The following is a 24,319-nucleotide window of genomic DNA, read 5'->3' as shown; positions in this document are numbered from 1 at the left end:
TGATGTGCTAGTACTACCAATAAAAATGCTACAACTGTGTGACGCTATCATGTCAATATGGTCCAAAATCTCTCAGGTGTTTCCAGCACCATGTTGAATCTGTGTCATGAAGAATGTCATGAAGAATTAGGGCAGTTCTGAGGGGGCCCAACCCTGTATTAGCGATTTGTACCTAATAAATGTCAATGAGTGTACACTACATTACATTTATTAGAGGGTTATGACATTCTCTTTTCTAGAGTCTTGCAAAAAAGTTGTTAAAAACCAAATAATTTTCAAGCTTTTCATGTATGCTAATACATCTGTATTAGGGCAAAGATCTGAGCAAGTTTTCTACACTGTACAAAAGTATCACTACAGCCATGTCAAAGATTAGCTTTGCACAATACTCTTTGTAGTCCCTCGTTGTCACAGACTGCAATATCCTCCTTCACCTTGGAAGGACGTGGGGGCGCTGTTTTAAATGGCAGCCCTTTGGCGTCTGCGGTCTTCTTCTACGTTTCCTGATAAGCTGTCTAACAACAAGCACAGCGGCTCATGAATCCAGAGACTCCTCGGGCTTTCTGGGATTTGGAGAAACGTGGCAGGTTACAATGACTCAGTGGGCTGAATGAAATTATTTTAGCGTATGCGAATAAGAGGAGACTCACGTTGGTGGCTAGTTGTGAACGCTTCGGAGGTAAGTTAAACTCGATCTCGTCAGCCAAACTTAACGCTGTTGCTAACACAAGCTGCTGGACTTGGAGAAGACAGAAAGCTTCTTTTTAGACATGCAACAGTTTATTTTTATTGATCATTTTATCAAACGTCCAGGTACGCAATTTACGTTAAAGGCTCAAAGAAGGCGCAAAAAAGAGAAGAAACCATGTCTTACAGATGGTTTACTTAACTTAGCCCATTCTTTATATGTCGTATGTTTGTCTTAAAATGTTAGGACCCATTTGTTAAGTTTGCTTTTTGTTAACCATCTGTGTTGTCCTAAATGTGACAGCTACTGATGGTATGGGCCATACGTGGATGTTAAAGTGAAATAATCACTCTTGTTTTAGTTTGGGCATATATCTCCAAAATCTCACACAGTCTGTTTCACAGGCCTGAACATGAAGACAGGAAGAAAATTTAAAGGTTTTACAAGTTCTTGGATTGCGTAGTTTGCTATAGTCTATCTTTCTGTCATAATAGCAGGTGCACATGTAAAAGTAAAACTCGCCATCTCTAAAACTTTGACACTTTGACAGATATCAAAACCATTTAACACTTTCATCTCTCACTTTCCCTTAAAACACACATGTAACAGGTGATGTAGCTGCTTACCTGTAACTGCTAACAACCCAACTACCTACTGTGAGGGGGTTTAAGAGTCAGACAACTATGGATGAGGACTTCCCAACCTTGAAACCAAGACGCATCCAAAATCAGAATGTGGTCCATCGTCTTGAGAAGCGTAGGATCTGCTCCGGTCGACCTGGAGCTCACTGGTACCGAGTGCGCTGTTTCCACCAGAACCTGTTCCCCAACTTCACTGTGGTTAATGTGGAGAAGCCACCCTGCTTCCTCAGAAAATTTTCACCAGATGGACGTTGTTTTATCGCCTTCTCCTCTGACCAAACCTCCCTAGAGGTAAGAGGAGACAAACCCTCTATTATTTCACATTCCCTAAACCAAATATCTTGTGTGATTCTTATCTTCCATCTGGTCCAGAGTGTAACTCACACAATCTGTTGAAATACGAAATTCACCAGAAAATATTGTTGTTGTTGTTCATCATACAGATATACGAATACCAAGGCTGCCAGGCAGCTCAGGATCTGCTTAGAGGCCAAGAAGGAGAGACTCTTCTCACCACCAACGATCAGCGCTCCCTCAACATACGAGGACGCCTGTTTGAGCGCTTTTTCTCTTTGCTCCACGTTACAAATGTGGCCTCGAATGGAGAGCACCTGAACCGGGAGTGCAGCCTCTTCACAGACGACTGCCGCTATGTCATTGTCGGATCGGCTGTTTATGTTCCCGAGGAGCCGCCCCCATTCTTCTTTGAGGTATCAGCTTAGTAAAAAATTTAAAAAAGGAAGATGCAGAAATGATTTATTTTTCTCCTGCTGCTCCTTTCATCTACATTTCTCCCACCAGGTGTACCGCAACAATGAATCCGTGACTCCCAACCCCCGGTCTCCTTTAGAAGACTACTCTCTCCACATCATCGATCTCCACACTGGTAGGCTATGTGACACCAGGTCCTTTAAGTGTGACAAAATCATCCTGTCACACAACCAGGGCCTCTACCTCTACAGGAACATCCTGGCTGTGCTGTCGGTCCAGCAGCAGACCATCCATGTCTTCCAGGTGAGTGCTTAAATAGCATGTTGCAGTGATGGGACAGTCTGTGATATAAAGCGTTAATAATTTGCTTTTGTGGCTGTGTCAGGTGACTCCAGACGGAACTTTTCTGGATGTGAGGACTATCGGTCGGTTCTGTTATGAGGACGACCTCTTGACTCTTTCAGCTGTTTATACGGAAACTCAAGCTGAGAATCAGCCAGGCTTCGCCCGTCTGTACACCGACAAAACCATCAACTCCCTCAAGCACAGACTGTTGGTCTACCTCTGGAGGAGGGCAGAGCAGGACGGCAGCGCCACAGCCAAGAGGAGGTAGTGATCATGTTGGATCAGTCGACTTGAATGAACTGCATATAGTGACAGAAAGCCCTTTACAGTTATTTATCTCTAGTACTCACTTACTTATAACTTAAAACTAAATCCTCAGCCACATAAAACATTAGGGTGGAGAGCTTCCTGTTCCTGTGCAGCATTTCCTGCAGAGATAATAATCTTCTTCTCCAATATGTTGTCAAACTGTTGACAGACTCAAACTTTATTGCCTGTTCTGCAGTTTTGATAAGCTGAGTGTGGTGGCATCAGATCTCCACCTGGTTGTGGTTAAAATGGTTGTCTAACTTGTAGCAGATGTCGAGAGGGGGTGAATAACTGTGAGCTGCTTTTCTAGACAGTAGAGGTGGAATCTCCGCTAAGTGTAATTTGCTATTTGCTTATTTATTATTAAGTTTGTATGTGGGGAAAATGCTGCTGTGCACTGCTAGGAGAGCAAGATTAGGCACTTTTGAGTGAAAGGGATGTCAAGCTCAAGTTCAAGGGCAATCTGATATTGTATATACTTCAATATTTAGACCCAATTAATTTATATCCAAACAGCCAAATATTAAGGACCGCTCCATAATTTAAGATCTGATAAAAAATAACCTTTGTTGTGGAGAATAATGGCATACAAATGTGGACAGGGAAAAATGTATATCTATGTGGATATGCTGCCGTGGATTTGCGGCAGATGGCCGCCCCTCCCTGAGCCTGGTTCTGCTGGAGGTTTCTTCCTGTTTCCTTCCCACTGTTGCCAAAGTGCTTGCTCATAGGGTCATATGATTGTTTTTGGTTTATGGTTTTTCTCTGTATGTGTTATTGTGGGGTCTACCTTACAATATAAAACGCCTTGAGGTGACTGTTGTTGTGATTTGGCGCTGTATAAATAAAATTGAATTGAATATGCTGACAGAGCCTTGAGGCCTTTAAACACGGACACTAAAAAATCATGCAAATGTTTTGTGTGTCACAAAGATCTTTCAGACTCACCTGTTCCTAATGCAGCTGTTCACACTAACTGCATAATTTAAAAGAACAAATTTGTGGCTTTTTTTTTTTTTTATCCTTTCAATATGCGAATAAACCAATCGGACCAATCAGACCACTGCATTTGGCAACAAGCGCAGTTATAACTCAAAATGCGGACTGCCACTGAATATACATTGATATGGAAATGGTAAAATAACGCTGTTATAATCCTATGTTACCTTAGACACACAGCTAGATTCTGCTCCAGGACAGTTGGCTGTCTGAAATTATTTCTCTGCCTCCTTAGATTTGGTCCTAACTCTGCCAACAAAAGCTCAAACTGCACCACTGACATCCTGACATATGTACGCACTTTTCATGATGGGTGTGTTTGCTTGTATGTTGTTTATGGGTTCTGCATCTACTTCTGGGAAAGCACACCAAAGGTGGATGTAGAAGGAGCTGCGAGTATAGGACTCGCCGTGTTTATGTTCTTCTTCTTCAAACGATAAATTGTTTGTGCCATCTCTCAGTGTTGGATTTTGCTGAATATGGAGAAAGAGCCCGATTGTCATTCACTCCAGCCATTCTTCACTCACTTATGTCCTCAATGCATGCGAGGCACTCCGCCCTTCTATAAATGGGCAGCAAAAGATGGCAGAGGAGAGAGAGGCAAAAAAATCAGATGCTCAGCCGGATGTTGAGGAGGCTCCACATTATTGGATGTAATTATCAACTCAAATTCCATTATCAGAAAAATAATTCAATTTTCTTGATTATTGGTTGCCATATTTTGTATCTCTATGCCTGTATGGACGAATAAGAAAGCCTTTGTTGTCTGCAGACGGAGTTGTACTAAATGTCATCACAGGTTGTGATAGATGTTTATGATTGTTTCCAGGCTCTCTAATGAGAACATTTCTTTAATCTTAGATTAACTTAGAGTAAAGATTTTGGGGGTATTTTAATTTTGGTTCAACGTTAAAATCAAATGGTATGTATGGCTTTGGAGAATTGTGATGCGCATTTTTAAACTTTATCTATCAAGTGGTTGATTTGAGTCGTAGTCAGTACTGAAAAACTAATCATCAGCTGTAGCTCAAATCTGAAGCCTGAAACAGCACCGTCTTATCTCTTGGCTGTCACAGAGTGACACAATTATCTCCAGTTCCTTGGCATGTATTTTCATCTGTTTGTCAATTCCATTTTGAATTTTATACAAAGTCATGGATGTTGATTCTGATCTGAAAAGTAAAGCCATTGTACACTCGATGTATACTATAATTCCCAGAAACTAGGGCTGGGCCATATTATACCGGTATAATGTTGGGCAACGATAAGAAAATGAAATATTGCGATAGAATATGGGTCAAACGCGCAGGGCCTTTGTTTTCATATGCACATGGCAGAAAAAGCATGGCGGCGACGGAGAATGAGGAGGGCAAAAGCGGATCGTTGAATGAAACAGATGAACCAGAATTGATTTGTAAAATTGCTGCAACTTCAGTGTGGAACTGGTTTAGCTTTCGTCCGTCAGATACACAACAAAGCACAATTTTTGGTAGAGCATGCTAGCGGGCCGTCGTCATTACCGTGTTTTTTGGAAAATACGGCACACTTAAAATCAATCCTTTGATTTTTCTGAAAATCGACAGTGCCCCTTATAATCCCGTGTGCTTTATGTATGAATTCTGGTTGTGTTTACTGACCTCGAAACGATTTTATGTGGTACACGGCGCTCGAAAATCTGTCAAATGTTTTAGTACGACTTTGCTGAGCTACGAACCCGCACCGCTTGATGGATTGTCGGAGCATTACGGCTATCATAGGCAGGAGCCTCGCGGAGTGATATATGCTGTGCTTCAACATAATATTACCGTACTGTGTGTGTATAACTTCTTTTTAACCTCAGTGGATATTATACATGGTTATGCTGAGGATATGTCGGCCAGTTTCCACTGGAAATGCCTTTTGGTTAAACTGTCAGCAAGGAATTTGCGTTTGCACTGTTAAATTTTTATATTACTTTAATGCACAAAAAACAGCTGCTTGTTTAAATAAAGTTGTGGAGTTGTAAAATATTTTGTCCAGTGACAATTATGTCGTCAGTTCTATCGTTATCGCAAATTTTCAAATGTATATCACGATAAATATTTTTTGGTCATATCGCCCTGCTCTACCAGAACACCTCCCTCATTGCTCCTGTGATTTGTTTATATCCCTCTTCACAATGAGTCACATCAAGGCGCTTTATATTGTATAGCAAAGATCTTACAATATCAGAGAGAAAACCTCAACAATCAGACATTTGTCTTTTGAACAGGCACTTGGGGACAGTGTGAAGGAAGAACTCCCTTTTAACAGGAAAAACACTCAGACAGAATCAGGCTATCACTGAATTCATGCATGTTTTTCTGATTGCCAGACAGATTTAAAAAGAAGTAGGGGCGGCCTTATACATACATGGCACACATGCCATATATCTGTTTAATTCGTATTCGTGTGACCTTTACTGCATGCCAGTCCACTTCTTTTTCTACCCAAAATTTCCTCTCTGGCTCTTCACATTTACTGTCTAATAAAGTGTAAGATGGTGACTGTGTTAAATTTAAAAAAAGAAAGAAAGAGCAGACAAATATTCATATTTAAAAGTTAAATTAAATTTGCTTGGCAAAATTCTGACTTGTGTAATTGGCAAGGTTTTTCAGCTCAGCTTATTTAGTGTTATCTTATTTTCTGTGTAATGCTGTGTGAGTAAATTAACTGCTGAAGCACTGAAACTCTTCATGATTTTGTCCACTGTGCATCTATGATTAATTAAAGGCCATCCAGCATGTAAGTTTCCTTGTTTGTTTGTTTTGGGGTTTTTCTCGCAGGTTTTTCCAGTTTTTTGATCAGCTGAAACGTTTAAGGATGTGGAAGATGCAGCTGTTGGATGAGCATCACCTCTTCATCAAATACACCAGCGAAGACGTGGTCACGCTCAGAGTTACCGACCCCTCGCAGGTAGAGAGAGCACACAGAAAATATGATCTGAGTTTGAATTCCTCCCTCTCCTCTCTTTGTTGCTTTCCCCAGCCTCTCTCTCTCTGTCCTTTGTTGTTTGTGCTGTGTAACAGGAATTCCTCTTTCAGGTCTCCAAGGATACGCTTGTCCTACAGATTCTGTTCAGTTCTGAATTCACTGTGGCAACAAATAGACCTAATTAATGCTCAGTTTATTTTCAAGAAATGTCACATTTGACTTCTGAGCTAATCAGCCATTTTTAATTTACCCTTGAAGTAGGGCTGCTCAATTAATCGAATTTTAATCACGATTACGATCTGGGCTTTCAACGATCATTAAAAATGACTGAGCCGATTATTAGCCCCTCCCTCATTTATCCGCGACACCTTAAAGGCCGGTCCGTGAAAATATCCGGTTGTTCAGTGATGACGCGACGAATCCTACTTCCGGGTCTAAAGTAGTCTGCGTTTAATATGGCTTTTGTGTTGTTAACATGTTTAATGTTATGTATTTTCTTCTATTTGATCTCAAAAAGCTCCTAAAACAGTCAGCGACCACTGTTGACCTCCCTCGGCTTTTATTACCGCTAATCATTTATTTAAGCTCAGTTTTTAAAACCTTACGATGTAACTACAGCCCAGCCCATGCAGCAGTATATGAATGACTAACCTCGTATTGTGGATGGATTATCTCAGTTGTTCTCCTGGCTGAAGTTTGGTCCTTTTACAGCATCCTGCCATGCGATTACATTTGTTCCTGACCACCGAGAACACTCACATTAACTTTTATCGAGTGGAAAAAAAGTTAGCTTGTTTATATTATGCTAACATAGCTGTGTCGCTAGCGGTCACGTAGCACATCATTATATACCAGCTAGCCCAACTTCAGTAACCCTACAAACGTCACTGCTGTTTAGTTTTCTGTCTTCATTTATGCTGGAAGTGATAGCAGAGCTGTACGTTTTAATTTGTTTCCAAAACCCCGCAGTCAGGACATGCTATATTGTATTTAGATAGAAGCTAGCGAGCTAACTCCCTGCTAACTTCTAACTCCGTTAAATGTCATAAATTCCGTTTTCATGGATGCCTGGATGTTAAACTCAATTGTTACACCTGGTAGAGGAGAAGGCTGATCATTTTATTAAAGATGAAATACTTTAGACAGTTTTTCAACTCTCAGTAATGCCATAGTGATCGTTTGATATATGGACCTGCAGCGGAGTTTAGACCCAGACACGGCTAGTGACGTCAGACTGAACAACCGGATTGTCGGGCATAAACCGGTCCGTGGCGCAAAAAAGGTTGGAGACCGCTGATTAAGAGGACCCGAGGGAAGCTCGGAAAGCTAAGCAGAAGTTATTTGGAGAGTGACTGCCGTTGGTTGAAAAGAGAGTTTAAAAAAAAAAAAAAACTTCAGTGGTGTTGCACACTATTTTATATTATTTTTTTAAAGTCATTGTTAACCCTTTAAAGCCGGTCAGAGCAGCACGCTCCGTTTTGCCTAACTATTTTTAAATCCCTGTAGAACCTGAACCGTGTAAGCTAGCGCAATAATTTGTTTTGCATATGAAACCGGAGGAGTTGTACTTACATCTTATGCCATCAGCTTGTCCTCGGTCATGGTTTCCTTCCACATATAGCTTTGCAAAAATTGCATAAAAAGCGCTTGCAGGAACAAAAACATAATATTCCAGAAACACGCTTTGCCGATCCGATCAGCTGTTCGTAACACTTCCCACAGTGAAATGATGCACCTGCTGTTTTCTTTGCAAATTTGCATCATAGGATTGTTTTTTGTTTTTCCTGCAGTATATAAAAATTGGTGTATCTCCAAAATAAAACTATGAAGACACTCAAAATAAATTTCCTGTGGTGGGAAACTATTTTTTGCAACTTTATTGTATTTAAAGTTTTGAGGGATAAACCTCTTAAATTTCTCCAAGTAGAAATATATGTAAACAAAACAAAAGCGATTTTCAATTTTTTTTGTAGTTTATTGCACTTTTTTGCAATTTATGTAATTACTATGGACTTAATGCATACATATTATTAAAATATGGGCTATAACAGTTGTATTGATGTATAGCAACTTGAAATGCTCCCACAAATGGCACTACAGCATGTAAAAATAAATAAATAAATAAATATATATATATATAAGCTCTGGTGGACTTGGTTCCATAGTAGGTCTTAAAGGGTTAAATAAATATCGTCAAATAATCGTGATCTCAATTTCAGTGAAAATAATCGTGATTATCATTTTTGCCATAATCGAGCAGCCCTACCTTGAAGACTTTATAAACATTGCCATATTCAACTTGCAGTGACCCTGTAATGTAAACATGCTGAAGCTTTCAAAGCTTTAATGATGCTAGAATGAATGTCTCGTGTCTGACTATGGTTTTTTTTTTTTTGTTCTCTCCATTAAAGGCCTTGATCATGGTTTTGAAAAACATAGCTACATCAAAGTATTAATTACCGATTAAATTAATTAAAGTAAATAATTACAGAATGATTTGTTGTGTTTCTCTAAATTTCCACTCCCCTGTTTGGATCTCTCACAGCCATCCTTCTTTGTTGTGTACAACATGGTGTCCACGGAGGTGCTGGCTGTCTTCGAGAACACCTCCGACCAGCTGCTGGAGCTGTTTGAGAATTTCTGCGACCTGTTCAGAAATGCTACCCTGCACAGCCAAGCTGTCCAGTTCCCCTGCTCTGCTTCATCAAATAACTACGCACGGCAGGTCCAGAGAAGGTACCGACTAAAAAATAAAGTGAAATGATGAAAAAGTAGCCACATGGTGATGATTAACAAAGTCGGTGCATAATGCCAAAAACTACATTTTATCTCATTTGAAGATTTCTGCCAAAGTGAGTCTTGCAGATTAGGCTTCAGTTAAGATTAAGATTCTTACCTTAGACTGTATATATAAAACGGCATAAGCCACCATACCATCACAATCTAGTTTTGGACTCTTGGAGCTGTTTTTTAGCATTTTGATCACTGCCATATTGGTTTCTTCTATAACCAGAAGTAACCATATTTTGGACAAGATGATGATAGATCATCTAGCATTAGATAGCTAAGTTGCCATCTATTTCTAACGTGCCTGGTTAGCGAATACAGATTGTATTGGTCTAACAGAGAGACACAGTAACAGACAACAGTAACAACTGCACCACACAGTAAGCTGTATTATTTGGTGGATAATATACCAGAAGATGACATCAGAGATTGCAGAATAAATCTCGACGAGGCCAGGCCAATGATCGCAATGCATGGAAACGGGTTGTGAAGGAAATTCGACAACCATTGGCACCCACAGCAGCGCATGAGTCGATCCAGACCTAATGCCAGCAAGGGATCAAAGAAGAGAAGAAAGATACCAGAAAGCACCAACAGTACAAATACAACCAGTTCAGTGACTCACATTAATGAAGATGAGGCCAAGCTACGAGCTATTAGCTACAGCTCTCTGTCAGTGTATAAGACATTTACCCACCATACAGTTGTTATGAAGGAAGAAACTGTTCATACAGGCCAAAACCACTTTTTGTTCCAGGCTGTAATGTTGGCATTAAAAAGCTGTGAATCAGGTCTCTGGACGTGTCATGACATTTTTATTTGTATTTTTATTTAATTAGCCACTATCTGTGTTATGTACCCATAATGCTATCTGTGGACACTGCTGCTAACCAAGCTTACTAGCATTAGCTGACAACTAGTCCAAATATATTCATGTTTGTCTTCAAAACCCAAGCTATAAACAGATGTTCCTAATGCCACACAGCATCAAATGTCAGGGAGGATTTTAAGACAGTGGTCAGGAAGTGAAGCAGATCAGCAACGATCGCCTAAAGGAGGGAGGAAAGGAGTTTTAGGACTTAATCTGGATATAGAAGAAAGACATTAAGACGGTTAGTGTGGCTGGAGGAACTGTGATTGAATTTGGTGGTTTGACTGGCCAGCATAGGTGACAAAATCCTCCTGTGGAGGGTAAAGCAGAATGGGGTGGCAAGGAAGGGCGCTGGAGAAGGAGGAGACGATAAAGGATAGTTTGAGTGAGGAAAAGAGCTCAGAATTGGATTTTAGAGTGGTGAAAATTGATGTCAGACAGGAGGAGGGGAGAAATTGAAAGCTGGTGAGCACATTCCGCAAACCCGATTTGTACCACTTACAACTAGAGATGGACCGATCCGATATTACGTATCGGTCCGATACTGACCTAAATTACTGGATCGGATATCGGAGAAAAATAAAAAATGTAATCCGATCCATTAAATATCACGAAAGCACCTCGCAAAACTTGCAACACGCTGTAACTCACCTCAGAACGTTAGCAGTCGGAGCAGTATGCATCACGTGATAGAGCGGCTGTGGCATGCCGGACCTGTTGGTGGTCTGGATAGCATTTGGAGCTTCGCTAGCAACCCGGCATTTCATCTCCGACAAAGTTATCCCCGAGAGAAGTAAAGCAAGTGTGTAAGTCCATCTCTGAATGTTTGTAAAGCAGTCCCACGTTAAGCTTAACAAGCGACTGCCTCTCGCTCTCCGGCTGCTACTTCAATCGTGAAACTGCTTAAATGATCAGCTGATCGGCTTTTCTGTCGCGAGTCCGTCTCTCTTGTTTGTTTTTGGCCCACTTTGCACCAGAAAGAGGAAACCAGCGGCTGAACAACAGCAGCACGTTTAAGCTTGATAAGCTGTTGTTAGAATTTATTTAATATTACTTTCTACTCCAGGATCTTTTTCTACGTAGCTGACGCTGGTAACTGTGCAGGGGCGGATCTAGCAAAGTTTAGCCAGGGGGGCCGATAGGGCATGAACAGGGAAAAGGGGGCACAAAGACATACTTTTCTTTCTTATTCTCATTTAAAATGTCGAGCTTTTAATAAATAATTATCTGACACCCAAAGTTTTAATTTGATGTAAAATGAATAGAAGTCAATTACTGTATATAGTGACTATTAAGTCTAATATATACCCTAGTAAGCTATAGTACTTTTTACTTTGGGAAGGTACCATCTGTGCAGTCTGCAATTTTGTTGAAGAAAGATGTTGAATCTATTTAATATTTCTTGAAAAATAATTGATTTCTGTGCATTTTTTTTCACACTGCATCAAATTAAGGTTGATTACGTCGATTAAGCATCATGAGGTGGCGCGTGAGGGGTGGTTCCTTATTTTTTATTTATTTATGTTTGTTGTTGCTGGGAGTTGGAACCCTATTAGTTAGGTTGCTTAATATTTACGCTAAGTACTCTTTAAAATACCAGAATAGGGAGGATGGTGTAGGTCTAAGTTTATTAGATTGATCAGTATTGCTGAACTATGAAATATTTTTTTTGTATACAGGTATAACAGAATAGCTTTAGTGTAGTTGTTGTTTTAAACTTGAGTATGAACTTGCAGACTTGCAAAATGCAGCAAGATATTTTAAAAAACAGTTTTGTTGATTAAAAAACACTATATCGGATTCATATCGGTATCGGCAGATATCCAAATTTATGATATCGGTATCGGTATCGGACATAAAAAAGTGGTATCGTGCCATCTCTACTTACTGGCAGTGAAGCCCAGTTCAGAGGGCTTCAGTCTAGCACAAGCCAGGTAGAGTGAAACAGACAGGCCGGTAAGACTGGAGATAATGTAGTATGAAACAAAGTGAGAGCACGTCTGAAAAATATGGATCCCGAGCTTAGAAGAGTGAAGGGAGAGAGGAGGAGTGAGACCACTGAGTCACTGCTGAGTGCTGGAAATATATAGTGAGAGTTTGGAGACTACAATTTATAAGAAGTTCTCAGAAAAGTGTTTTTTATTTTAAATGCCATTTATGGAAATCTATTCAATAAATGGGGAATTTGCACATAAACTCAGCTGCAGTGGAAACGAGACAATTCAGGATCAGCTAATGTTGAGCTGTCTGTCTGCCGCTTCAGATTTAAGGACACTATTGTGAATGCCAAATATGGCGGCCATACCGAAGCGGTGCGTCGGCTGCTGGGTCAGCTGCCCATCAGCGCACAGTCCTACAGCAGCAGCCCTTACCTCGACCTCTCCCTCTTCAGCTATGATGACAAGTGGGTGTCAGTTATGGAGAGGCCTAAGACCTGCGGAGACCACCCCATCAGGTATGGACTTCATCAGGATGACCAGTCCTCTTGTAATCTTAATGCGTGACGCGATTCATGCTAATTAATGTCCAGAAATTAGGCTTTCTCCTTCTTGACTGCGATTTCCACTACTATCTTGTTTTAATTTATCCTGATTGTTTTTCATTTACATATTTAAAGAAATCCAGTGCCAAAGGACATTTTTGTGTTTATAAACGTAATAAATAATTGTGATAAACAATTGAGATTAACATTTTTTTGACCAAATAATTGTGATGGTGGTTTTTGTGCCGTAATCCAGCAGCCTTACTGACTATGAAACTTGGGTAGTGATGTGGAGGACACACTGTCGCTTAACTAAATGGTTAATCAGCTGTAAATTAAACATCAACGATTTCGATAAAATGTTCTGGAAAAATGCAAAACAACCAAAATATGAAAGAAAATTTAACAAAACTTCTCACATGGTAACTTTCTTTTTTTGTTAGTTTAGAAAAAAATAATCATTTGAGGCCATTTTTGTTGTTCCCACTGGCATTATCTTTATATATCCCAGTAATAAAATGAAAACATAGGCGTGAAAATAAAACATTACTCAAGATAAAAAGGGAATGGCTCAGGGATCTCAATCTGTCTGGTTAGAAACCATAAACCATTGTCAGCCCATTTCACCTGTGTGAGTAAATGAAGTGACAACAGGTGCACTGCAGAATGTGCAACAGGCAACGCACAAAAAGGCAATGGCTTTGCAGGTGCTGGCCATAGACTACTGCGGTGTCCTTATATGTCCTGACTGATTTTTCTCCAGTTCTGCTTTTCGCTGGTTCGCAGGTTGCACAGGTAGTTCAGATCCTCCAGCATGGCGTGGTTTGCTCTGTTTCCTATCATAGTCTCAACAGTGTGGAAGAAATGCAAGGATACAGAGACAAGAGGGAGCTGTTGGGGCTATAGAAGGCCATCAACACAGCAGCAGAAACCAGTATTTGCTCTTTTCTGCGAGGAGCAGCACTACCAGACCCCTACATAATAACCTAAAACGGACGGCTCACGTGCCATGTGTCTGACCAAACTGTCAGAAACAAACTCCATGAGGCCACAGTGAGAGCCTGGTGTCCTTCAGTGGGACCTGTGCTAACAGACCAGCACCGTTCAGCTCACCTGGCATTCGTTAGAGAGCACCAGAGCTGGCAGCAGTAGCAAACTTACACCTGTGTTTTTCCTGTCATTACACATCAAAATGTCTGTTGTGGAGAACTTAGAGCTAAAATCACATCCGCATCATTTCTCTAGATTTACCATTCACTGACCTATCAGCAAAATGTAACAGACTGTTATTATTTACAGCGTATGAAATCATTTTCAGTTATGCACTCTATACTGAAATCATTAAAAACAGCTGACTGGCACGCTCTGGCCAATAATTATAAGAGTTGTAGAGGTGCCTTCATAACCAGCTTCGTTCAGTTGTAGCTTCTGTCTTAGAGGCGCTGGATGCGGTGATGTGCGTGCCGTTATAAAAACCGCTGTTAGATCAGACACTTTGATTCAAAAAATATGAGAATTAGCAAATTTTAAATTCTTTAATGTTGAGCTGTGATATGCTGTCACACCAGTCAATTCTTAGTAAGACTGGAGCCAAGTGCAGAAGAAACATTCACTGAAATTTAAAGTCATTTGAAATAAGCAATGGACACTGTTGTTTTCACAGCTAGGCTATGATTGCCTGACCCATTATTAGGGCCATTTGTCACCTTTTTTTTTTTTTTTTTTAAGCTTATCAACTGATTAGCAAAATTATTGACAGGTTAATCAGTCATAGTCTTAGCCGCTTGCTCCCCAAAAAAGATGAAAGAACAATACTTTGGATTTTCATCATAGAGCGTTCTAGAAAAGAAGAGACTGGACTAAATGAGTTTAACGCCGCTTCTGTGTCTCTCATCTCTGACCCACCAGATTTTATGCACGTGACTCCGGCCTGCTGAAGTTTAAGATCCAGGCGGGCCTGCTGGGACGGCCGGTTAATCACGCTGTGCGTCGCCTGGTCGCTTTCACCTTCCACCCTTTTGAACCCTTTGCCATTTCTGTCCAGCGCACCAACGCAGAGTACGTGGTCAACTTCCACATGAGACACGTGTGTGCGTGAGGAGCTGGCGTAAAAATGGACTCACACTTGGAGATAAACTGCGGGCCTGTTGGGCTTCTGTTAGCAGCTACTGGTGACAATACAACAAACATGTCCTCCATCGGGAGGCACAAAACACTTTGTTCTCTTAGTCGCCGTCTCCTCCTCCAGAGAAATCAGCAGCCTTCTCTCTGCATTCTTCTCCTGATGGAAACCACTGTTCCTCTCCTCTTTCCCCTGCCATCACGCAGCACTCACTGCACCTCAGCCCCTCTTCTCTCTCGGTGAGAAGGCTGCAATTCTGCCATTTCCCTTTTGCCTTCTCTTTGCCCCTTCCTCCACCAAACAAAGAGCGACCTGTAGGGAGGAGAGGGTGGAATAAGTGTAAATGGAGATGTGTAGAGAGTGATTGATGTGCAGCTGAGGTGGGAGCTGTAGGTAGCCGGACCTCTTAGAAGGAACCAAAGGTGTTTTCTTTTTCCTGCTGTGCACATTCAGGTCCGAATTTCTTATCCAGTCGGTGAGCAGCAGTCAAGAAAACTTTTTTTTTTTTTTCCTCACATGGATGTGGAAAGAGGTCATGTTATTTTAGATTAGTTTTACAGTTTGTTTTTTAATTTACATGCTACTGTTTGTATATATTTTATGGCAATAAAATGATCTACATTTTGGGTAGTGTGTGTGTGTGTGTGTGTGTGTGTGTGTTTTTGTGTGTGTGTGTGTAGATTTAAGCAGCGTTATTGTCCCCTATAAATAATTGCCCTGTTTATTCTTTGCTTCAGATTCTTCTATATGAATTCATTTATTCACACACTTTAGAGTGCAGAAACAAGTAATCTGCATCGTTTCTCCAAATGAAATTTTCTATATTTTTTCCTTTTTCATCTCTAAACCTGAACAATTTTTTTTTTTTTTAACTAGCTGTGCCTTTAGAGGCTTTATAAAGCACCAGAAGTGATGCTGGCACTCGTTGGACCTGCATACAGAGAGCAGACAGGACACAGTGTAAGTGTCATCATATTTAATTTGAAAAGCTGATCCCTGCAGTCTGTTCTGCTGCACTGTATGGGATCATAACGATGCCATGTTATACCCACTCCATCTGTTCTCCGCACTACAGCGCTGGCCATGTTTTTAAGCTTAAACGTATCACTAAAATGCACGGATACAAACAAATCTACAAATATGCAAATTAATTAACACCTCTCTCCTCCTTCCTGGCACTGATATGAACATGTAAAGGCAACAAGGCACACACCGAGCCAGCTGCGGAGAGGTCACAGTAGTATGGAAAGCAGGTGCTGAGGGATTAAGTGTTCTCATAGCCTCTGGTTACACGTGGACATGGGAAGCTTGTGTGTGTGTGTCTTTGTCTGACAGACGGACTAAAAGGGCTTCGAGGGAAAGGGAAGATGGATGATAGAAGCAGTGAGCAGAGGAGTGACAAAACGGTAGACTGATACTTAAGGAGGCTGTGTTATGTCATTGTCATTATAGCGTGTTTGTGTAAGCTTGTGTGTGACGACAAGCTGTGATAATCAACTAATTACAGGAAGAGCACGCAGCGGGCACACACAGGCCTACATATAGGAGGACACAATGTGTGCTCTCCTCAGCTCTCGTAACAGATTCCTTCCCCCTCGTATTCTCCGTGTGTTTTAAAGCTTGCACTGACAGTTAGGCTGGAAATTGACGCAAGCTCTATTTTCTGCACAGATGAATTAAAAAGCAGTCAGGTTACTGTGGTGCTAAAGTTACAGTCTTCAGTGCAAGCAGGGAAAATAGATGACTGCATGAATCTGACGCCTCCCAGTACTTACTACAATGACAGATGTGTTGTATCTGTCTCCTTCCTCAGAATCAGGTAAACACAGAGCCTTCTCCCTGACCTTGGTTGCTAAGGAAACATAACCGCTCTCTGCTTGGTAACCTAGTCTTTTCTAATTACTGTTGTCTAGGCAACAGCGCAACCAATGTAATCCAGAAAAGGCCACAATCCTAAGTGTTTCCTGTTGCAGCACTAGTCTTCACAGATCTAACTGCACACAGCTGCATTTAATGTTTCGGACAGCAGAACCCAGTGAAAATGTGCAGGCTGGTGCAGCACTGTGCGTTACTCTGTTGTTTAATCTGAGCCCTTCACTCCATGTTCAGTGTGGTTCACAGCAGTCACAGATGCACAACGACCAGATTCTCTACATTTTTTGTTTTGAGGTGATGTTATTTTGTTAGCTCATCATCAAAGCAAAAATGATTCAAGCTGTGTGCGCTTTGGGATGTTATGAAAGCATTAGGAAATTCATGCACAGAGATGTGTTTCCATCACTCCAGAGTACGTTCTTTCTTTTGTTTCTAACTCGTGATGTAACCCTGATGCTGCCCTTAAACCACGTTTTGCACCTCAAACTGAACTGGACCAGCCTCATGTCTTCACAGGACTCAAGTGTGAATGAAAACTTGAAGTTTAAAACACATTTTGAAGATGCCTGACTGTACACAACGACGGATTCCAAAGTTCAATATGCAAAATAGAACTTATAAACTTTGATAACTATTAAAAATGTTGCACCTAAGAGCAAATAGGAGTTAATAGCTCAGGTAGATTTGAGGCCAAACCAGAGATATGGTAGTAATCGTCATACAAAGTTCTCCACTTTGCTTGTGGTCAAAATTGGTGCTTCCAATTCATTAAATGTTTTAGGACTGTACACCTCCTTCCACACTCAATCCCTAAATGTCTATACTACTGGTGGATAAATGAGAAGAACAGCAACAGCAGGTAATATATTAATAAATGGTGAGATATTTATCTTAAAATAAAAAAAAATGGATACATTGTTAAAACTAAAAAGATTTTAACAAATGGTTCAAATAGTTCGCTTATAATAATTAATACAGCATTGGACAGATTGATGGCTAAATGGTAAATAATTAACTAAAAGGATAGAGTTAGTTTAACTTCCAAAGATTAAATCTGAAATCTGACAAGTGGCAATCGGATGCTGGATTTTCTTTTTTTTCCTTCTTTTTTTGACAGGACAGGGAAAAAAGCTGTGAACTACAAGTGTGGGGACTTTCACATATGCACAGCTGGTTTAGAGAACTGCAAAAATGTAACTGACATGTAGAGGAGGAATGAGATAATTGGTGCATGAGAAAAGATGGATATGGTGTCTGGTCCTGTTTCAGCCCGGGAGGCTGTTAGTCAAAGAGAACATAGCTCACTGCACATATCATACAGGCATGTGAAAAATAAACTCTTCACAGGTCTCTATGCAGTCCTGTGAAAAACTAAGTACACACCATACACACCATGATTCAGTAGCTTGAGGAACCACCTTTAACAGCAATAACTTGAAGTAATTGTTTTCTGTATTACTATCAGCCTTTCACTTGGTTGTGAGGGAATTTCTTTACAGCGTTGATTTGATTCATTGATGTTTGTGGGAATTTATTTATGCACAGCTCTCTTAAGGTTCTGCAACATTTCAATCAGGTTGAAGTCTGGACTTTTAACTGGGCCATTGCAACACCTCGATTTTTTTTACTTTTCAGTCCTTCTGCTTGCTTGAGATCATTGTCCTCCAATTTGGGCCAAACTTTAGCTGTCAGACAAGTTGCTTCACATTTCTCAGGAATACTTTTCGTATTCAGAGGAGCTCATGGTCGACTCAATGACTGCAATGACTCGATGACCATATTCTGGGGCCAAACATCTCCACTTTGCTCTCATCTTTCCAAAGGACATTGTTCCAGACGTTTTGTGGTTTGATCAGTTGCAACTTTGTAAACCGAACTATTGCTTTTCAGAGAGGCTTTCTCCTGGTAGCCTTTCCAAACATGCCGTCCTTGTTCCTTTATTGTTTAATTGTAATGTCATGAACATTAACATTTAACATGTTCTGAGGCCCGTAATTTTAAATTTACATGTTTTTAGTTGTTGTTTGTTTGTTACACTTTCTGGGAGTATTGCACAATCTGGTGTTGAGGTGAATTTGCTGGGACATCCACTCCCAGGTTGTGACATTGTGTTAACTCACAACTAAATGATCCAGACCAGAAAAGTGCCAAAAGTTCTGCTTTTACAGAGTTGGTGATACTTGCTTATAATTAGTTAATATATTTACCCTCTTAATTCCTATAGAAGCAGTAAGGACATACAGGGAGTGCAGAATTATTAGGCAAGTTGTATTTTTGAGGAATAATTTTATTATTGAACAACAACCATGTTCTCAATGAACCCAAAAAACTCATTAATATCAAAGCTGAATGTTTTTGGAAGTAGTTTTTATTTTTAGCTATTTTAGGGGGATATCTGTGTGTGCAGGTGACTATTACTGTGCATAATTATTAGGCAGCTTAACAAAAAACAAATATATACCTATTTCAATTATTTATTTTTTACCAGTGAAACCAATATAACATCTCCACATTCACAAATATACATTTCTGACATTCAAAAACAAAAGAAAAACAAATCAGCGACCAATATAGCCACCTTTCTTTGCAAGGACACTCAAAAGCCTGCCATCCATGGATTCTGTCAGTGTTTTGATCTGTTCACCATCAACATTCCGTGCAGCAGCAACCACAGCCTCCCAGACACTGTTCAGAGAGGTGTACTGTTTTCCCTCCTTGTAAATCTCACATTTGATGATGGACCACAGGTTCTCAATGGGGTTCAGATCAGGTGAACAAGGTGGCCATGTCATTAGTTTTTCTTCTTTTATACCCTTTCTTGCCAGCCACGCTGTGGAGTACTTGGACGCGTGTGATGGAGCATTGTCCTGCATGAAAATCATGTTTTTCTTGAAGGATGCAGACTTCTTCCTGTACCACTGCTTGAAGAAGGTGTCTTCCAGAAACTGGCAGTAGGACTGGGAGTTGAGCTTGACTCCATCCTCAACCCGAAAAGGCCCCACAAGCTCATCTTTGATGATACCAGCCCAAACCAGTACTCCACCTCCACCTTGCTGGCGTCTGAGTCGGACTGGAGTTCTCTGCCCTTTACCAATCCAGCCACGGGCCCATCCATCTGGCCCATCAAGACTCACTCTCATTTCATCAGTCCATAAAACCTTAGAAAAACCAGTCTTGAGATATTTCTTGGCCCAGTCTTGACGTTTCAGCTTGTGTGTCTTGTTCAGTGGTGGTCGTCTTTCAGCCTTTCTTACCTTGGCCATGTCTCTGAGTATTGCACACCTTGTGCTTTTGGGCACTCCAGTGATGTTGCAGCTCTGAAATATGGCCAAACTGGTGGCAAGTGGCATCTTGGCAGCTGCACGCTTGACTTTTCTCAGTTCATGGGCAGTTATTTTGTGCCTTGGTTTTTCCACACGCTTCTTGCGACCCTGTTGACTATTTTGAATGAAACGCTTGATTGTTCGATGATCACGCTTCAGAAGCTTTGCAATTTTGAGACTGCTGCATCCCTCTGCAAGATGTCTCACTATTTTTGACTTTTCTGTGCCTGTCAAGTCCTTCTTTTGACTCATTTTGCCAAAGGAATGGACGTTGCCTAATAATTATGCACACCTGATATAAGGTGTTGATGTCATTAGACCACACCCCTTCTCATTACAGAGATGCACATCACCTAATATGCTTAATTGGTAGTAGGCTTTCGAGCCTATACAGCTTGGAGTAAGACAACATGCATGAAGAGGATGATGTGGACAAAATACTCATTTGCCTAATAATTCTGCACTCCCTGTACTTACTGAGCACATTCAAAGTCTGTTAGTGTTTCTGAGTCATAACTATAATATGAACAGCACTGTGTGAAGTACAAGTCTGTTTGTTGCACCTTTCTGAGCAAAGTCACCATGGTGCACATTGACAGGCTAATAATTAGCAATAGCAAGAGGCTGTAAAGTTTACGTTTAGACATGTTATTTAAGGGACTGTGTGAAAATTTATCAGGAGTTAGCTTGTAATGTGAAGGACGCAGTGGACTCATATTATTTGTATGTTCTATAACCTGATAGATATTTTAATGGGCTTGGAGATCTGCTGAAGAAATATCATATTTTCTGTCTTATGGATAATTTATTTTAAAGTTAATAAATAAATATAGATAGATAATTTTTGTAATTTGGGGTCAAACTTGGAAGTACTGAGTTGGGTTCAGGAATAATTTTCTCTACTTTTTTATTGATTAGTGGACAGATATCAATTTCAAATATATAAAATAAAATATTCTTTTTGATTAATTATGGAGCCTCTCAAATGAGCTCAACTTCAAACTTTAGACATCAGATGTGATTATGACACAACTTGCATTTAATTTTATTTATATAAGTGTTCTTGTTCTGTTTCACACACCATATATCTAATGACCACATCCACAGTCTGAAACCTGGACAGAATTTCCTGATGCTGTGTTCCACTGAAAAGCTTGAATGCCAAAAAACAAAGGAGGCAGCCACTTGAACGTGGGGCTCAAGTTTACTACAGACTGGTGAAAAACATCAGCGGGCTGGTGAAGAAAAGAACAGATAATCATATGGATACTAGGTGAGTGGGGGAAAAAAGGTCAGAACAGATTTACCAGGAGGGGATTTCATTATCCTGTGACATATAAAGAGCAGACTGAATGCCCAATGATGAGAGAAGGGCCACAGTTTTATTACACTGCAGATGACTGCTGCATTTCTCAACTGTATTACTCTGTTTTAGTCTCTTACATAGCCATGTTTTCCTTCTTTTAAAGAACTATAACTTGCAAATAAGGTGGTAACAATGTTCTGGTTTCTCTAAATAATCATACATACATAGATAGATAGATAATGTGAACCGACAGTTCTTCTTGAAACTGGCTGTCTCTACTGTCTGTGCTTATCTTTCTGAATTAATATAGTAAATCAATGAGGTTTAGAGCCCACCACACAACCTCTGCCTTTGCACCTTTCATATCCTTCATCTGTCATGTTATTGACCACACTCATATTGTCCCTCCTTGTAACATATAACACTATAACAGTGTCAACATTTCATATCACACAAATTAGCACTTTATCCGTCTGTACAGCAGACTGAGACTTTGCGAAGGCCTCCTGGTGAGAAGCATGAAATCACACCACCACCACCTAATGAGTGGGGGGAGCAGGAAGGAGGTCCAAATATTGACAGCTAATACTTGATTGAAAGGTCGGGGTGTCCCCCGGCTCGTAGATGTGTGCTCACACACACCTTCATGCGCTACAGCCGTCTCTGACGTGCACAGAGAGAGGTGGATGCCTCACACACAGTCCTCAGGCCCGGCACCCTGCTGAGACAAATACACAGCTTGACTGTAGGAGATCATTTCTAACTGACTTCATTTCTGGCCCAGACACACCCAGTTGGGTGCCAACACGTACACATACACAAACACTGATTTGTCTTCATCCCTATAACACAAACACACCTGACTGAGCAACGGTTGGGGGGTTTCAGGTGGAAGTCCGCAGGGAAGGTTTCGCAGTATGGTCGACCTAAAAATATAAAGTACTGGGAGGTACTTTGTGGATAAGCTGTAATCCTCTGAACTGGGAAAGAAAGATAAGAAACAACCTCTTAATATGTACGCCTTCATGCTTGTGATAATATGGCATAAAAAGTAGCGGAGGGCTCTTCCGATATAAGATTTATATTATTACAGTAAAAGGAAAACTGAGTGTATTCACTTCAGATTCAGCTGGAAATACAGAGCGTCGATATCCGTGAATCCAGCGCTGTTCGCTTTCACGTTACAATCAGCAACAGGTGATCAGAGTTCTCCACCTGCTGGACAAAAATAACACCTGCAGCTTCTTCTTGATCTCCTCGGTAAGTAATCGGGTACTTTTACCCAAGCACTGCATTTATAGGCGCTCCTAACATTAACTATCAAATCACTTCACTGCACGCAAAATGACCTGTTGTTACTTCGTGGATCTGACATCTTCATGTATGTCCTCGTCTCACAATTGTGGCAGCAGCTTTTGTAAAACCCACAAAAACAGCTAAACACGATCCTACTGCTAGAGGCTGAAAATGTAACCTTAACATAATGGCTTCTTCATCCAGGTTAGGTTTGGCATCAATATATACTAACAGTGACAATCAGGTAATTGGCGCCTGGGCACAGACATGTGGCCTCATCAGGAAAACCCATCAGTCAAATATATTTAGGGACGTTTTCAACTGAAAAGTGATTGACTGAATTATTTTTGTGCTTTTATGATTTTGTTTTGTCTCTTTGTTGTTTTTTTCATATCTGTTTTTTTTGCCTGTAGCAATCACATTTTCTCTTCCTTATATTTAGTTTTCAAAATCTTTTATGGTTATGCTCGCCCTTCAGTCTGTAGTATGGTGTCAGTTTAGTACACACTGTTTACAGGGGCTGTGGGTTTATAACACAACAGATACATAATAATACACCATCACTACAACAACTGAATAAAGTATTATATGTGTTGGAAATTTTGTTGTTCATATGATTTGGCTGATTTGATGTGTTTTAACCACAAGATGGCACTAAATGTTGTGGCTATTAAAGCAGTGGTGGAAAATCTATTTGTAGTCTTTACAATAAGTAAAAACTCCATTACATCTGTTTGCACTCGTTCCTTTTGTGTAACATGGAACCAAAAAATTTAACACTTTCTGAAAAATTCCTAATGTTTGACTTTCTCCTATTTTGGCTCCTCCACAGTTACAACATGCTTGTTAGTGTACAGTACCAAAGAAAAGGCTGCAGAGGTGCAGCTGCTGACTGAGATGATAACATTGCATGCGTGTGGCAGGGATACATACGATTCATCAGTTAATGTTATGGTGATTTTTCTAAAGAGGTATTCTTTTTCTTTCTTGTCTCGTGTTTGCTGCATGTGTTCTGTATAATTACTGTGGATTACTGAATAATTTATGTGGATTTTACTTCACTTATAAATCAGCACGTGCTCCCTTAATTCTTTTAAATAAATGCTATGGATCAACTACTTAAAAGAGATCAGACAAAGCATTACTGGTATGAGAAAAAAAGGAGGAGGAGCAGGTAAACCAGTTTTTCAACAGGGTTGTTAAAAGACTGAACCAGCCTTGTGGTTTCTAGTGTCCCTCCTTAGAATACCTTTCTCCAGCACTACAAGGCCATGAATGGCCGTCTCCTCCCACCAACACTCCCCCAGTCCCTCAACAACAACACTGAAATACTTCCCAGAAGCAGGAGGGCACCTCCACTCATTTCTCCTATGTTCCTTTTATAGACTGCTCCTCTATATGCCATATACTCATCAAATCCAGCTTTCCTATACAGTTCCATGTTTTTGACCTCTCTCTGAGGCTGAAAAAGATCCATGCTTAAGAAGTCCCCACAACTCTCAGTAACTTCAGTGGCTTTTATGTACAATGCTATGAAGTCCTTCAAAAGTCAATTCTACAGCACTTCAAGCTTTTGGTATGTAAATATTTGGACCTGCTGAGGTGTGTGGAC

The 24,319-nt window shown here is 40.5% G+C and overlaps 1 protein-coding gene across 1 annotated transcript; it reads left to right on the top strand.

The window, feature by feature from the left end:
* The first annotated feature begins 492 nt into the window (after positions 1 to 492).
* det1 (DET1 partner of COP1 E3 ubiquitin ligase) lies at positions 493 to 15,533 on the top strand. The gene is made up of 9 exons (XM_085414675.1): positions 493 to 679; positions 1,298 to 1,620; positions 1,773 to 2,039; positions 2,131 to 2,343; positions 2,426 to 2,649; positions 6,498 to 6,627; positions 9,191 to 9,381; positions 12,567 to 12,758; positions 14,694 to 15,533. Exons 2-9 carry the CDS (start codon positions 1,372 to 1,374, stop codon positions 14,881 to 14,883), a joined length of 1,656 nt encoding a protein of 551 aa, XP_085270801.1. The 5' UTR covers positions 493 to 679; positions 1,298 to 1,371; the 3' UTR covers positions 14,884 to 15,533.
* Positions 15,534 to 24,319: the final 8,786 nt, after the last annotated feature.

This window comes from Rhamphochromis longiceps, linkage group LG7 (assembly GCF_057381845.1).
Source record: "Rhamphochromis longiceps isolate RC_006_pf linkage group LG7, R_longiceps_female_GT1.1, whole genome shotgun sequence".
NCBI lineage: Eukaryota > Metazoa > Chordata > Actinopteri > Cichliformes > Cichlidae > Rhamphochromis > Rhamphochromis longiceps.
Note: the sequence above shows the minus strand (reverse complement) of the source record. Positions and strands in the feature narration are given on the sequence as shown.